The sequence below is a fragment of the Neltuma alba genome, unplaced genomic scaffold (genome assembly GCF_004799145.2).
Source record: "Neltuma alba isolate B1F8T4 unplaced genomic scaffold, ASM479914v2 tig00004755_pilon, whole genome shotgun sequence".
NCBI classification, from domain to species: domain Eukaryota; kingdom Viridiplantae; phylum Streptophyta; class Magnoliopsida; order Fabales; family Fabaceae; genus Neltuma; species Neltuma alba.
Window position 1 is genome coordinate 15059 of NW_021633849.1, and position 15391 is coordinate 30449.

The 15391-nt window shown below is 36.9% G+C and overlaps 1 protein-coding gene across 1 annotated transcript; it reads right to left on the reverse strand.

The window, feature by feature from the left end:
• Window positions 1-11377: 11377 nt before the first annotated feature.
• Window positions 11378-15172, reverse strand: LOC114745695 (F-box protein At2g26850-like). The gene is made up of 7 exons (XM_028933858.1): window positions 15046-15172; window positions 13476-13721; window positions 13234-13337; window positions 13048-13121; window positions 12193-12362; window positions 11871-11942; window positions 11378-11562 (listed from the first exon to the last, which is right to left on the reverse strand). The coding sequence occupies exons 1-7, from the start codon at window positions 15170-15172 to the stop codon at window positions 11378-11380; spliced, it is 978 nt and encodes a 325-aa protein (XP_028789691.1).
• Between the last annotated feature and the right edge of the window lie 219 nt (window positions 15173-15391).

Here is a 15391-nt window from a genome sequence, read left to right on the forward strand (position 1 = left end):
TCAGTTTCTGGTTATGTTTCAGATGGTTTCTTTGTTTTAGAAAATTTCAATGATAATTTTTCTAGTTCTTGCTATGCGCTTTCTTCCGATGTCAATTACGATATATGGCACGCTAGATTAGGACATATTGGTCAAGAACGCATGACCAAACTAGCAAAAGAGGGTTTGCTAGGAAACGTGTCCAAAAAGGAAATGTCTCTGTGTGAACATTGCCTTGCTGGCAAGAGTACAAGGAAGCCTTTCGGAAAGGCAACCAGGGCTAACCAACCTCTTGAATTGGTACACTCTGATATTTGCGGACCAATGAGTGTTAGGGCACGTCACGGAGCATGGTATTTTATTACCTTCATCGATGATTCTTCCCGATATGGCTATACTTACCTGATTTCCCACAAATCTGAGGCATTAGAGTGCTTTAGAAAATATCTCAATCTAGTGGAAAATCAGCTAGGTTCAAGAATCAAAGCCTTAAGAACTGACCGAGGCCGAGAATACCTCTCTGATCAGTTCAAGGAGCTCTGTGAAGAAAGGGGCATTGTTAGGCAACTAACAATCCCTGGCACTCCTCAACAGAACGGAGTTGCTGAAAGGAGAAATAGAACTCTCCTCGATATGGTTAGATCAATGATGGCACAAGCTGAGCTTCCAACCTCATATTGGGGAGATGCTCTTCTAACCGCCACATTCATACTTAACCGAGTGCCTTCTAAATCAGTCACAACAACCCCTTATGAATCATGGACAAACCGCAAACCGGATCTAAGCATCCTAAGACCATGGGGGTCAGCGGCCTATATTCGTGATTCTTCCCATAAATATGACAAGCTAGAACCAAGGGGCAAAAAGTGTATCTTCATAAGATACTCTGAGAACTCTAAGGGGTATGTCTTCATTGGTGAAAATGATGACGGCTCAGTGACTGAGATAGAGTCAAGGGACGCAACGTTCATAGAAACCGAATATCCTAGCAGAGGGAGTATTGATCGAACAAGCCGTCTTTATGAGGATGATGGCAATGAGGTACAACAAAGTGTTCCTCAGTCTACTGATCCGAGTGGGAGGGTTGAACCATTTTCACAACAAGGTTTAACCCAGTCACAGGAAGTAAGTCCTGCAACAACCCCACTTAGGAGAAGTAACAGAGACAAAACCCTAAGAGACGCTTCTCAATTGAAGGAGCAACCTTCATCGTTAGTCCAGAGCACGATGAAGAAGACCCCGTAAGTGTTAAAGAAGCACTAACAGGACCTGCTAAGGAAAAATGGCAGAAGGCCTTACAAGAGGAAATGGATTCCATGGAATCCAACCAAGTATGGGAATTAGTTGATCTACCACCTGGCCGAAAGGCAATTGGGAGCAAGTGGGTTCTCAAGTACAAACGTAAGGCTGATGGATCAATTGATAAACCCAAAGCAAGGTTAGTTGCCAAAGGGTATACACAACGGGAAGGAGTGGATTACGCAGACACCTTCTCACCTGTTGTACGTTTCAACTCGATACGACTGATACTGGCTTTAGTAGCAAGTTTAGACTTAGAGTTACATCAGATGGATGTAAAAACCGCCTTCTTGAATGGAGAACTAGATGAGGAAATCTATATGGAACAGCCTGAGGGCTTCATACAGAAAGGGAACGAACAAAAGGTTTGTAAACTATTGAGATCCATTTATGGACTCAAGCAATCATCTAGGCAGTGGTACTTAAGGTTCCACAAAGCTATAAGCTCCTATGACTTTGAAATGATCGAGGAAGATCACTGTGTTTATATCAAGCGGTTTGGAGACAACTTTGTCATTCTATCCCTCTATGTCGATGACATACTACTGGCTGGTACCAATCTTAAACTAATAAAGATGATCAAAGAGTGGTTATCCTTGAACTTCGAGATGAAAGACATGGGCGAAGCAGAATATATCTTAGGCGTTAAGATAAGAAGAGATCGTTCTAGAAAATTGCTGTCATTGTCACAAAAGGCATACATAGCAAAGATTCTTGAGCGTTTCAATATGAGAGACTGCAAGCCTATGGATACCCCTGTGGTTAAGGGACATAACCTAAGTGAGGAAATGCGCCCTACAAAACAATGCGATATAGAACGCATGAAGAGAGTCCCATACTCAAGTGCCGTTGGCAGCCTAATGTACGCCATGTTGTGTACCAGGCCAGACATATGCTTCGCAGTCGGACTTGTGAGTCGATTCCAATCCAATCCAGGAGTCAAACACTGGGAAGCTGTAAAGAGGATTATGAGATATCTAAAAGGAACCATGGACTATGAGCTATGCTATCAAGGAAATGGCCTTCGTGCGGAGGGTTATTCCGATGCTGATTGGGCAGGAGACCTGGACGAGCGACACTCGACGTCAGGCTATGCTTTCCTACTGAATAACGGAGCAATCTCCTGGAGCAGCAAGAAACAAACGTGTGTGTCTCTTTCATCCATGGAAGCAGAATATGTAGCCTGTTCTGCAGCTGTCCAAGAAGCTGTGTGGCTCAAAAGATTCTTAGTACGATTGGGAATCCATGGTGGGAGTGAGGGACCAACTCTGATTCACTGCGATAGTCAAGCAGCAATAGCCTATGCAAAGGACCCTAAGTACCACAATCGTACTAAGCATATAGACATAAAGTATCACTTTGTAAGGGATATGATCGCTAAGAAACAAGTGACAGTTCAATACTTGTCCACTCATAAGATGTTGGCAGATCCCCTAACCAAGCCTATAGCTAGAGATCCTTTCGTTAAGCATGTAAAGGCCTTGGGCATGCGTAGAGCATGATGTATTGAACTCCTTTTTCTTTTTGATCCTTTTTGTTCAAATACGCAGGCACAAGGCATGTTGTACTGAACCTTTTCCTCTTACTTAGTAATTCAATGCATTTTATCCAGTTCAAAGAAATTTTTCTTGTATATTTGTGTATTTATACATGCATAGGCACAAGGTATGCAATACAATTATGTCGTACAGGTCACAAGGTTGGCTCACTCACACGAGCAACCGCCTCGCTATGTTCTCATGGGATATAGAAGGTTTGACAGCAGATGATCACCATGAGATGGTAGAGAAGAATCACTGCACAAATGTCACCTCAGCTAGACTGAGATGAGACCCATAAAAGTTTGGGCCGAATCATGGATAATGTGTCATCCATGAGACCTGTAGCCAGACAAGGAACTCTTTACTAGTGAGACGTCATATATAGTTGTGATGAAAGAGCTCCTGGTTCAAATGTTGGAGTGCATTTGGAACTTAAGTCTGTACGGTGCTATTAAAACCAAAAGCGACATACTCCACTTAGTGGATTGAGCACCGTAACATGCAATTCATACTGCATGAGCTCACTCAAATCCGCAACAAGGGACGTAGATGGAAGATCCCTGATCCATTACGATGTGAGTCCCAGAAAGGAAATAAACCTTTCATAATGCCCTTAAGACTTAGACAACATCACAAGGTTTTGGTTTAGTGGCAGCTACTCTAGCCTAAACCCCATGGTCAAGAATGATACGATCTAACGGGTCAAGACTGAGAAAGCGACTATGCCAAATCTAAATGATGAATAGTCAGAAGGAAGGTTTATCCTGAAATACACATCTACGTTGGTGTCTGTGACATGTCCCTTGCAGGTTGAACAGAACAACTAAGCAAGTGTGGATACCATACGTATGAAAAAGGCAATCTGAGTAAACAAAACAACTCGAGAGGGATTAGATATGCCACAAGTAAAGTGTATGGATAAAACTAGGGCATTCGAGGCAACAAGCATACAATTTGCAGGTACACCAAGGGTGTTCTTGTGTGCTGGTCCTGCATAAAGGATTCCTAGTGCACAGGCGCCCGAATCGATGACGTCATGCCCACGCGGTCACGGCAGACACCTAGTATGAAGCAATGAAAGATTTAGCTATCGCACGATGGACAGCCCATCAAGTGCGAGTGGGAGATGTTAGATTTTTGGGCTTGGATCCGCCCTTGATGGGCCGGATTATTTGACCCGGTATAAAGAGAATATATCAGTCAAATATCCAAGCGATATCATGATATGTTTGACTTGGTCAAACATCCTGAATCATATCCAATCGGTTACGATATAAATCTAATTAATTTATATTAAATTAATTAATTTATATTGTATAGATTAAATATATATTAAGTATATATATTTAGAATTAATTAAGATTGATTCTGGATTTGAATTCAAAATATCATGATATTATGAGATAAGGATATATTATATCTTATCTCAGATTTTATCTGATGGGCTCAGTGGATATTTTTATGCTACCCAAAATATCCCTGACAAAAGCTATAAATAGAGGCTTCCCCCCATCAGTTCAAATCACTCCAGTAGTAGAGCTTTCCTACTATCTCTCTCTCTCTCTTAATTTTCTTTCTTGCAAAAGTAGGTGCTCTGCTGTGCACTTAAAAGCTTAGACTTTTATAGTCTAGCTTAAGCGTGAGCTAAGGAGATCCGACCGACCCGACCCGAGATCCGACCCGGTATGTTTTCGATCCATTCTCCAATTTTTCTAACATAGCAAATGACCACAAAGAAAATGCCAATCCATCAGTTTGAGTGCTGCCTCGCAAGATGCACCCAGCTGCTGGAACCTGCATCGTTCATATTAAATCAACTAAAATATCCATCCCTCCGACCATTATCACCCCCGTAACCAATTATGAGAACCGCTATTTTGTGTGTCTATTATCATCACTTATAATAATAACCTTGGTGTTATTATATTCGAATGCCACCTCACTTTGGAATATATGTGTGTATATATATGTATATGACAACATTAATTAACAACATGCATTTGTCAAATCAAATCTGGAAAGAAAAACCTACAGAGTGAGGCCAGGGGGATGGGCCCTGGCAAATTGTGAGTTGAGCCTTTCATAGAAGCGCTGTTACGGTATTCGGTAATCCTCCGGCTTACTCTCGCAAGACCCTTCCTCATTGTCTTGGCGTAACACCTTTTTTTAAAGACATTTTTTTTAAGAAAAAAGACCTTTGCTCTAATATTCTTTAACTGGCTGAACAAATTCTTAAAAAAGTAAACAATATTTTCTAATTAATTGACTTCATTTAGGGTAATTTTAAAATTTTAAAATCTATGACTATTTTTAACTCACTTCTTTCATTTAAATAAAGTAGTTAATGAATCTTACAAATAGGATTAAAGGGTGTAATAATATAATTGCTTTTTGTGTCATATTTATTAGTGATTATTATTCTCGCCACTTAAATACGTTATCTTTTTTTATTTTAACAACACTTAAATACGTTATCTGAATCTCAACTTATGCGTGCGCATAAAATCTATTTGAATTTGGTTTTATCATTTTTTTCTCAATGTCAAGAAAAATCACTCTTTGTATTTAATTATTTATGATTAAGTGTGATATCCTCGTATCACTAGAGAAGAAAGGTGAACAACCTTATAAATCTCTATACAAACAAACATAAATATAAAGGAGAAATCTATATAAATCATTGAGAGATCGATCATGCATGTCAAAAAGTACCAAGAATTATGATTAAAATTCACATTCAAGCTAAACAAACCATTCACATCGAGTAAGATGGTTATAGGTCGACGCTCTTGACTTAAATCAGTACATATATTCTCAAGGATATACTATACTTAAAAAGGCAATAAGCCTTATGAACTACGTATGATATTCTGCATTCCAGCTTCGAATATCTTCCAAGTTTTCCAGTTTTCTAATACCTCCGAATTTCCAAGGTCTGGCTTTTTGTTCCCCGTTCATCTGCCTATTTAGTAATACTGATTCCCACCGCGAGCGATCTCTACGTTGTAACTTGAACGACACCACCAACATTTCTATCAAATGATGAACACACAATCAAAGTTTAATAATCATCGGTTTCCTTCACATATATCTGTGTTTGAGTGAGTGAGTGTGTGAGTGTGTGTCTCACAAACTCTTCCTACCTTCACTTATAAATGATTCTAACTTACCGCTATATTCGCAACTGCAATGATCTTCATCACATGGTCGCAAGTGACCAATAACACCGTAATACCAATCTGCACCATCTCATTCATAATTTAGGGTTAAGATACTAGTTTCGAATGAAAATGTAATTCGTCAATACTAATTCAATTCCAGATATGACATGGTGATCGAATAGTCTATCATTGACAAATAAACTATTACCATAAGTTAAGCTGCCTCTTTTGCTCTGAATCTCAATATGGTCACCAGGTTTCAGACCATTATTATTGGATACATAAAGAGTACAAGGAGAAATGTGAACTGGGGGGGATCGTAACCTGTCCCACGTTATACTGTTTTCAATTATTGGCCATTCACCTGTAGGACACCTGCAATTAAAGCTGCTCATGAAAATGTGCAATTATTTTGAGTGATGTAAAACTATCTTATAAGAATACCTTGCTTGAAATGTGTTTGAAATATGATCATAGCTAAGAAGCGCATCATATGCCCTTGGACGCTGCAATTAATCATTATATAAAATCCAATATTTCAATTTTGCCATAAAAATCATAAAAATTTGTACAACATAAAGAAGAGTTAACTTACAGGAGTCATCTTATACACTTGAGCAGGGACCCAAAACCGACCGCTTTGAAGAGAAACGTACAGAGCCATGTTGGAATAATTTGACGCTAATAAATTAGTTGAGTCCTTAGGGTTTTCCAAAAAGGAAGAAAGGCATAAAAGAGGCCAATCACCATAGAAGGATCCTAATGATCCATTTGGATTTAATTGCGATGAAGAGTTTTCTTTATTCAGTATCCTCATCATATGAAATCGCCACTCTCTGTAGGCAACATCACCAAGTAGTCTTCCCCACCTACGTTGTACGTGTTTCTCCCACAATCGATTACTTCTGCATCTGCGCATCAAACAAGTGCAAACTTCGGACATGCTACATAGTTCAGTTGGTGAAAGTCTCTCGAGGATATTGTCCAAGATGGGTTCTGGTAACTCCAAGATAGGAGCTTCTTTCTTCATGAGAACAAAAATTTTGATCTTGATCTCGTGCTTGAAAGAGGAAATAAGAACAAGCCTCTATTGAAGAAGCAGGATAAATATGTCAAGTTCCACAATTTCGTCCAAGATGCAAAGCAGGATAATTTTTAACTTATGTCTTTGTCTTTTGTTTCCTTTTGATCCATTGTGCAGGCTACTATCTTGTCTGCGTGCCTTGGTCCGGTGCAAGAGTTTTCGTTTAAAACAGAGTAAATGATGAAATCAAGAAATAGAACTTTTTTTTTCCCGGCCGAAAACGTTAAGAAATAGAATTGAATGCTGTCGTTATATTAAATTGTCCGCCATTCTACTCAGAGATGTGACCCAAAGTTGCTTAATATTTGTTGTCACTTTCTATGTGAACCAATACGTTGAGCGTGCTTGTGTTGCTAAAGATATACGAAAGCTAATTGCTATTTAAAAAAGGAGAGTTAAATCTCGGAGTCTCGCACACATGGATCAACCACCCTCTAAGTTTCTTGAGATGAAGGTGTGCGTGTAATTGGGTAAACGCTAAGCAGAAAACATGCCTGCACAAATTAAATTGAATTCAACTAATGTAAAACTAAAAGAATTAAGGGATTAATTGCACCCACTAATCACAGGCTATATGAATGAACAACATTGCAGTTCACTTTAGGTTATTAATGTTCATTTTTTGGCCCACTTGTTGAAATATTAGCCTCCGTATAACTTCATTTTCAGTATTCCGATGTCTTATTATTTTTTTTCTATATGTATTCAAAGTGGTTTAAATGTTAAAAGGACAAGAATATTTTTTTTAAAAGAAGTTATTAATTTTATCGTGCGTTGCATGGAATAAAATATCCAATTTATAATAAAAAAATTATATAAAATGAGTGACGAGAAACTAATTAGCGTAGCAGTATTGCTTAATGGGCCAATCTTGCTGCAAAGATGTACTTTTTTTCCCCATGGGCGTCATTGGTATAAGAGCGTTTGGTTATCTTAAAAAATATTTTTTTTAAAAAAATACTTTTAAGTAATTCTAAACAGAACTTATTTCATATACTTAAAATCACTTTTAAAATAATAATTTTATTTTCACCCAAAGACCCTTATAATCTGATTTAGTTGCTTAAAATTTAAATGAACTAGAGAAACCCATCTCTCATAGACGCAGGGATGCAAGTTAATTCGAATAATTAATCCGCAATATGAAAAAGGTAATTAATAAAATAATTAATGGTCATTCGACTATCGAAACTTCAATTTACTGTATGAATCAATAAAAGATGCTATAAATAAGAAGAAAAAAAAGTGAGCTTGTGATGAGCTAAATATGGTATTCGTTGTTCCATCTTCGAATATCCTCCAAGTCATCCAGTTTTCTGATTCCTCCAATCATCCAAACTCCATTTCTTTGTTCCCCATTCACCTTTCTATTTATCACTATCGATTTCCACTGTGAGTACTGCATCTTGAACACCACCGCTAACATTTCTACATCCACACAGCAATAATCAAATTATTATCTATCATCAATTAGTTCCAAAACCAATAATCATTAGTTTCATTCCGCAAATGTTGTGTGTGTGTGTATCACACACTCCTTTTGTCTTCCAAATGATTTCAACTTACCGCTATGCTCGCAACTGCAATGATTGTTCCTGTCTTCGCATGATTTCAAGTGATCAATAACACCATAGCACCAATCTACACATCCCATTTATAATTTATATGATTAAATTAAACTACTAATTAACTTCATATGAAAATTAATTAAATCGATCAATACTATTATTGGATTCCAAGTAATATAATGAAGTTATCACTATTAAAGGGGGGAAAAGCTATCACCATAAGCTCGGCTGCCTTTTCTCATCTGGATCTCAACATGATCGCCGGGTTTCAAATCATTATTATTATTGGACACATAAAGAACATATGGAGAAGTGTGAAATGGGGGCAATCCCAGCCTAGACCAACTTATATATTTCTCAATCAGTCTCCACTCATTCGTTGGACACCTACAACAAACAGCTACTCATGAAAATTTGAAAACTTTTAAGAATAGAGATATATGACATCATATTATGGAATTAAGTTCATTAAATCCAAACTATATGAGCGACAGCCCAACTATATCTCAACAATGTCATACCTTGCTTGAAAGGTGTTTGAGATATGGTCATAACTGAGTAGCGCATGATATCGCCTTGGAAGCTGAAACTAATCAATGCAAAATCTGATTTTTCAATTTTGTCACAGAGATTATTATAACATAAAGAAGAGTTGATGAGTGAAATAACTTGCCGGTGCCATCAGATACACCTGGGCAGGGAACCAAAATCGACCACTCTGAAGAGAAATATACAAGGCCATACTAGAATAATTCGACAGTAATAAATTAGTCAAGTGTCTGGGATTTTCCAAATACGAAGAAAGGCATAAGAGAGGCCAAGCACCGGTAAATGATCCTAATGATCCATTTGGTGGATTCATTTGTAGTCGTGAGGGGCTTTCCTTGTTCGTTATCCTCATCATATGAAATCGCCACTCTCTGTAAGCAACATCACCAAGCAGTCTTCCCCACCTACGTTGTACGTGTTTCTCCCACAATCGATTACTTCTGCATCTGCGCATCAAACAAGTGCAAACCTCCGACATGCAACGTAGTTCATTTGGTGAAAGTTGGTCGAGAATGTTATCCAAGATGGGTTCTGGTAATTTCAAGAGATAAGCCTCTTTCTCCATCGGCCTTGGGGCTCTGTTTGTTAATGGCATTGTTAATGTGAATATAAATTTTGTGCTTGCTGAGAGAAACAAGAAAAAGGCCGAAGCAGAATATGTCAAGAACCTCAACAGTTTCCATCGACAGCTGCGTACCTTTTAGTATCTCCATTAATAATGATTATTTCGTTGTCCTGTGTCTCTGTTTTTTCCTCATCCCGCAGGCTTCTACTGTATCTTGTGTGCAGGCCCTTGCCCGGCTAAGTTCTCGTGTAAGACAGTTTGAGTAAATAGCAACAATTAAAAATTAAGAAATACTACATCTGGTCCTTAATATAAGAGCTTGTTTAATTCTTAATTTGATTCTAAATATATGATCCCAATCTACTTTGTCTCTCATGTTTATCTATTTTTTCAAAATAGTCATTGTAGTAATTTCACGTGCTAAAATTTTTATCAAATGGTAGTTCTAACTAATATATATGAGTAATAAGAGTATTCTAGACAAGACAAGACATATTTAATATAAATAATTAATTTAACAAACTTTCTTAGTCTATTCAAATTAGTCAATTAGTTTTTATATTAAAAACCGGAAGTAGTACAATTGAATACTTCTGTTATATGTGTTAGACTAAATTTGTTAAATTAATAATTATGTGGCTTAGCATTAATTAATTAATAGGAATATTCACTATTATCCAAAGCAATTAGTCTTATTGTAATACTACTTCTAGTTCTTAATATAAAAACTTGTTTAACTTTTATTTTAATCCTAAATATAAGATCCCAATCTACTTTGTCTTCTGTATTTATTCATTTTTTTTCAAAATACTCGTAGTACTTATAATAATAGTAGTTCTAGCCAATAAACTTGATTAGCAAAGATATTTCAGAAAAAAGAATACATATTTATTATAAATAGTTAACTTAATTAATTTTTTTTCAATCTACTCAAATCAATGAATTAGCTTTTATATCCAAAAGCGAGACAGTATTAAACCAAGAGCAGCTATGGTCACGTGTTTCCATGTCTTACAGTTTTCCATAAAATTTATACACCTTTGCTTCCGGTTGGGCGCGTGCATACAGACAACCTTTATCTTATTTTAAAATTTTTAATTATGTGAACTTGTTTATTTAATATTTTTTAAAATTTTAAATACATAAGCTGGCAAAAATAATGCTTCAACATTTATGTCGAAACAAAACAACCATGCTTAACTAACCAGGTGATTCGTAGTCATATACATATCTCTCTGTTCACTAGCTGAGATTCGGCTTTTTAAACAACCATGCAAAAAATTTTCATCATTTGAAAATGTGGAGCACTTCAGAAAAAATTGTTTGTTTGAATTAGTTGTAAAATTGGCCAAAAAGAAAAGAAAAGAAGAATTAGCTGTAAAGAATTTACTTATCTCCCAAAACATAAAACATATCTTTTTAAGCTGATCCAGATATAAGGAAGGACAAATTATGCAGAACATCAATATCACAATCATGTGACATATTTTCAACACATGTAAGCCTTACACATTACATAAATCTTAAAAAATAAGTCATGGTATTCATATATCTTATTAATAATGCAACTTCTTAAAGTTTAGACACACATATAATTAAATTTATTACTAATAAGCTCTCAAATCTCAGCACTACCCAATAATATTGGGCCACAGCTCCTTCCACTTTTCAATTTCATGACTATGAAGCTTTTTTATTCCACCATAAAGGCCGCCTCCTCCACCATCTGTTTGTTCCCCATCATTCATTTTATTTAGCACCACTCGTCTATAGTGGGAACCAGGAGAGTACTGTATGAACTCAATAATCAGCAAATCTAATTATAAGAGATACAATCTGTCAGTTTAACATTAAAACTCGATGGAATGATACCATTTTCCTTAACCAAGTTCGATAAGAGAAAGTATATAGCAATTACAGTAAGATAACAATCAGCATATATGAGCCTTCAATCTAAATCAGGCATTATTCACGCATCTTCTAAAATATGGGAAATTCACTTAAAAGCCTATATCAAGGCCAAGTTTATGCAGTTGAGTTATTTTTACCATAATTTTTTACTCATAAAAAATCAAAAAATGAGTCATATCATAATTTAAATGATGGAAGAAAAAAAAATCTCACCGCTTAGGTGACAATGACAGTGATCATCCTCCTTGCACGATTCTAAGTGACCAACGATAGCATACCACCAATCTACAAAACATTCACCAACAGGAATGAAATGGACGTTGACATAAGATTGATCTTTCCGATACATAAGGTCATAAGCCACGAAGAAAACATAATATAAAATGTCAGAGCGATAATGCAAAACATCACGGCACTATGAATAAATACACTATGATATTTGGCACAAATATTTAATGAAGTACGGAAGAATGAGCCCCCCTCTATCAAAATCAATAAGAATTGTAATATCCAATGTACAAAACATATATAGTACCATAAGGGAGATTTTTGTGCGATCTCCACTGGACTTCTATATGATCCCCAGGCTTTAAATCATTCAAACAATCAGAAACATGAAGAACATGTGGAGTCTGAGTTGGGGTTGCTCGCAACCTTTCCCACGAAATATTCTGTTCAACCAATCGCCACCCAGAATACCGAGACCTGAAAGATTACAATGGTTCTGAGTTCAACAAAGACCATGAAGCATAATAAAAATTTAGCATTTTGAAACTCACAATATGTTCCGAAACTGAGACTTATAATTTCGAGATAAATTGTTGGGAAGCTCATAATATGGTCATGGTAAAATTCTCCTATTTTTCAGAATACTCTCCAAGAGGTTCCTATAAGTAGCGGCATCAGAGTCTAGACCCTTCATAAGGCCCTTTAAATTACATTAGATCCTGATCACTACAAGGTTATCCCACCTTTCGTGATTCCTGAAAGCCAAACAAGTGGCATTAAGGCTGTAAATGTGGCATCAGAGACTAGTTATGGTAGGGTTCTTCCCACACGTGGGATTCTCTCCAAAAGATCCCTACAAGTAGTGGTATTAAACTCTGGTTATAGTAGGAACTTAAGCAAGTCAAGTGTAATCCTTAAGGTTTTAAGCAAGTGCTTAATTCCTAAGATTTTGAGTTTGCTTTAAAATTTTGAATTAACATGTCATGTCAAACTCACTTATATACATTCTCTCATAATTTTAGGTCTAACCCCTCAGGAAATTCTCTATGGCTCCACAAATAAGCCTAATTACGGTAGAGTTACCCTGCTTTTAGAATGCTTTCCAGGGCCCCACAAAAATCTAGGTGTAGGTTAAATAATTTGAAGGAAATACTTAAAATACCTTGTCATAAATAGATTTGTTCTCCAATTATAGCTCAGCAGTGCATCATAACAACAAAGCATATAATCACCACTCTGCAATAAACATCTAAGAGTTATTATTTGGCAATATGCATAAATAATGTCCTCATAGTCTCCAAAATAAATTAGTGGAGGTACATTTCAATGCATTAATTAAAGCATTTACCTTATAGACTTGAGCAGGGAACCAGAATTTCCCCTTCTCCATATAGAAATACCAAGCCATCATTGAATATTCTGATAGTGAATTACCAGGCGGTTTGCAATGTTCTAAAAACGATCCAATACAAATAATCGGCCAAATACCTGTGAAAGATCCCAGCGATCCATTTTGAACTTGCTGACTAAAATTATTTTCTCTCCCTCTTGTTGCTAAATGCCATTTCCACTCTTGATAAGCAACATTACCGATTAATTTTCCCCATTTCAGCTTTATTTGCTTTTCCCACAAAAGATCACTTCTACACCTGACTCTCAAGGAAGAGCACACATGTGCAAGTGTGCACAATTCAGCAGCTGTCAAGCACTCAAGAATGCGTTGTAGGGTTAGTTCAGGCAGATCTAAGAGAGAAATCTTACGTTCCCCTTTCTTCTCCTCTTTCGACTCTAAATCTTTCTTCAACATGGTGACCGTGGGACAAAAGAAGGACAGACCTGCACATCCAAGTATCACAAAAACATAAGTATTGACATTGAAAGAAATGAAATATCTTATATTCACTCTATACACCATAGATTGTATAATCTTTCATGCAAAAGCTTAAGTTTGTGTATCAATCACACGTCACAACGACAAGAGACTTTCAACTTTCAACTATATGTCAAATTAGTTGAAACTAAACTGTAGGAGTAAAGCAACCTTTAGTGACGGTAATATACTAAGTAGATCGGCGTAGGTCGCATTTTCTTTTCATATTTGTCGTGAGAAAAAATAAGTTATCTAAAATGAGAAGTAAAAGAGAAACGGATGAACAAATAAATTCAAAAAAAAAAAAAAAAGACTATTAACATTTTCAAAACAGGATAGATGATTCATCTGCAACCCACCTGCTTCTACCTAACTGAAATATGTGCAAGGTTTAATGGAGAGCTACTTTGAACTATTCTTGTAATATGTTGCCCTCATTAAAAATCAATTCACTGAACTCTACAAAAGAAGCTATTGTAATCCTAGATCCTTGAAAATATAGATGTATATGGTTTTTGTGTTAGAGAAGAGTAGGATAAAGAGGATTACTCTGCTCATGGACTATGCTTCAAATGGACAAGAACGCCATACCATCACCTTCTAGGCTACCAACGTACCAAAACGATGGTTCAGTTGTTTTGAGTGAAGATTGTGGCACAAGGAGCCGAACGAGGATAGTAGTGGGCTTTTTCTAACTCCATAGTTTGATGCTTAGAAAACAACGTGAAGATAGCGACCCAAATGGGATTAAGAAGTCGGCTTTTGACCTCTTGTATAGACATGACAGGCATGATAATAACAACTTTAGATGATTCTAGTCACGATATTTTTTATATGGGCCAATAACAATGTTTACCAAGTTAGACCCTATTTTAAATTCTTAATAGTGACATTTTTTTTTAATTGAGTTTCCGATAAGAGAATGACAATTGACATATAAGCAGCATCAAAACATGCAAATTGAACAAAGCCGAACGGCGGCAAAAGGAGAATTATCTGGGAAAAGGGTACTTTAGAGAGAATTATTTGGCAAATAGAAGTTGTCATTTCATATAATTGAAGTTATTATTTCTTAAATTAAAATAATCATTCACCTCCGGCTGCAGCACCTGCTCCCAGCCTCCCACCACTCCTTCACTAACGTCATCTCCTCCCTCAGCTACCCCTACTGGGTCTCCGGCACCATCCTCAGTTGCTTGCTAGCTCCTCACCCGCAAATGGTCCTGACGGTGTTTCACCCGCCGGCGGCGGCTATGCTTCTGAGCCACCCGCATGATATCTTGCACCAACCTCTGCGGCATTCTCCGTCAGCAAGGCCATTGTTGCCCGCACTGCCCTTGTGGGTAAATTTGTAGCCATGGCCATGATTGCTTGCAGCTGGGGAAGGAAGGATTGGTTTCAGTATTCCTGGATTCATCTAGAGGCAATTATGACTTCGAGATAATAGTTGTCATTGCTTAAAATTTTGTTGTCGTCTCATACAATTAAAATTAGCTATTTTAAACGTAAGGAAGCAGCAGCTCGTGCGAACCAGTGGACCTATCTTTTCATTTTTCCGTTGCTACATCCTCTGCTCTCTCGTTCATTTTTTTTCTTCTTCTGCGGCTTCCCTTTACTTCGTTCTGTTCTATCCGCC

Excerpts from the sequence above, each read along its gene's own strand:
- LOC114745695 (XM_028933858.1), bottom strand. The coding sequence starts at position 15,172 with ATGAATCCAGGAATACTGAAACCAATCCTTCCTTCCCCAGCTGCAAGC. Across the intron at positions 12,363-13,047 it reads ACAAATCTATTTATGACAAG|GTCTCGGTATTCTGGGTGGC; the intron begins GTATTTTAAGTA and ends GTAATCTTTCAG. Across the intron at positions 11,563-11,870 it reads CTGTCATTGTCACCTAAGCG|ATTTGCTGATTATTGAGTTC; the intron begins GTGAGATTTTTT and ends TCTTATAATTAG.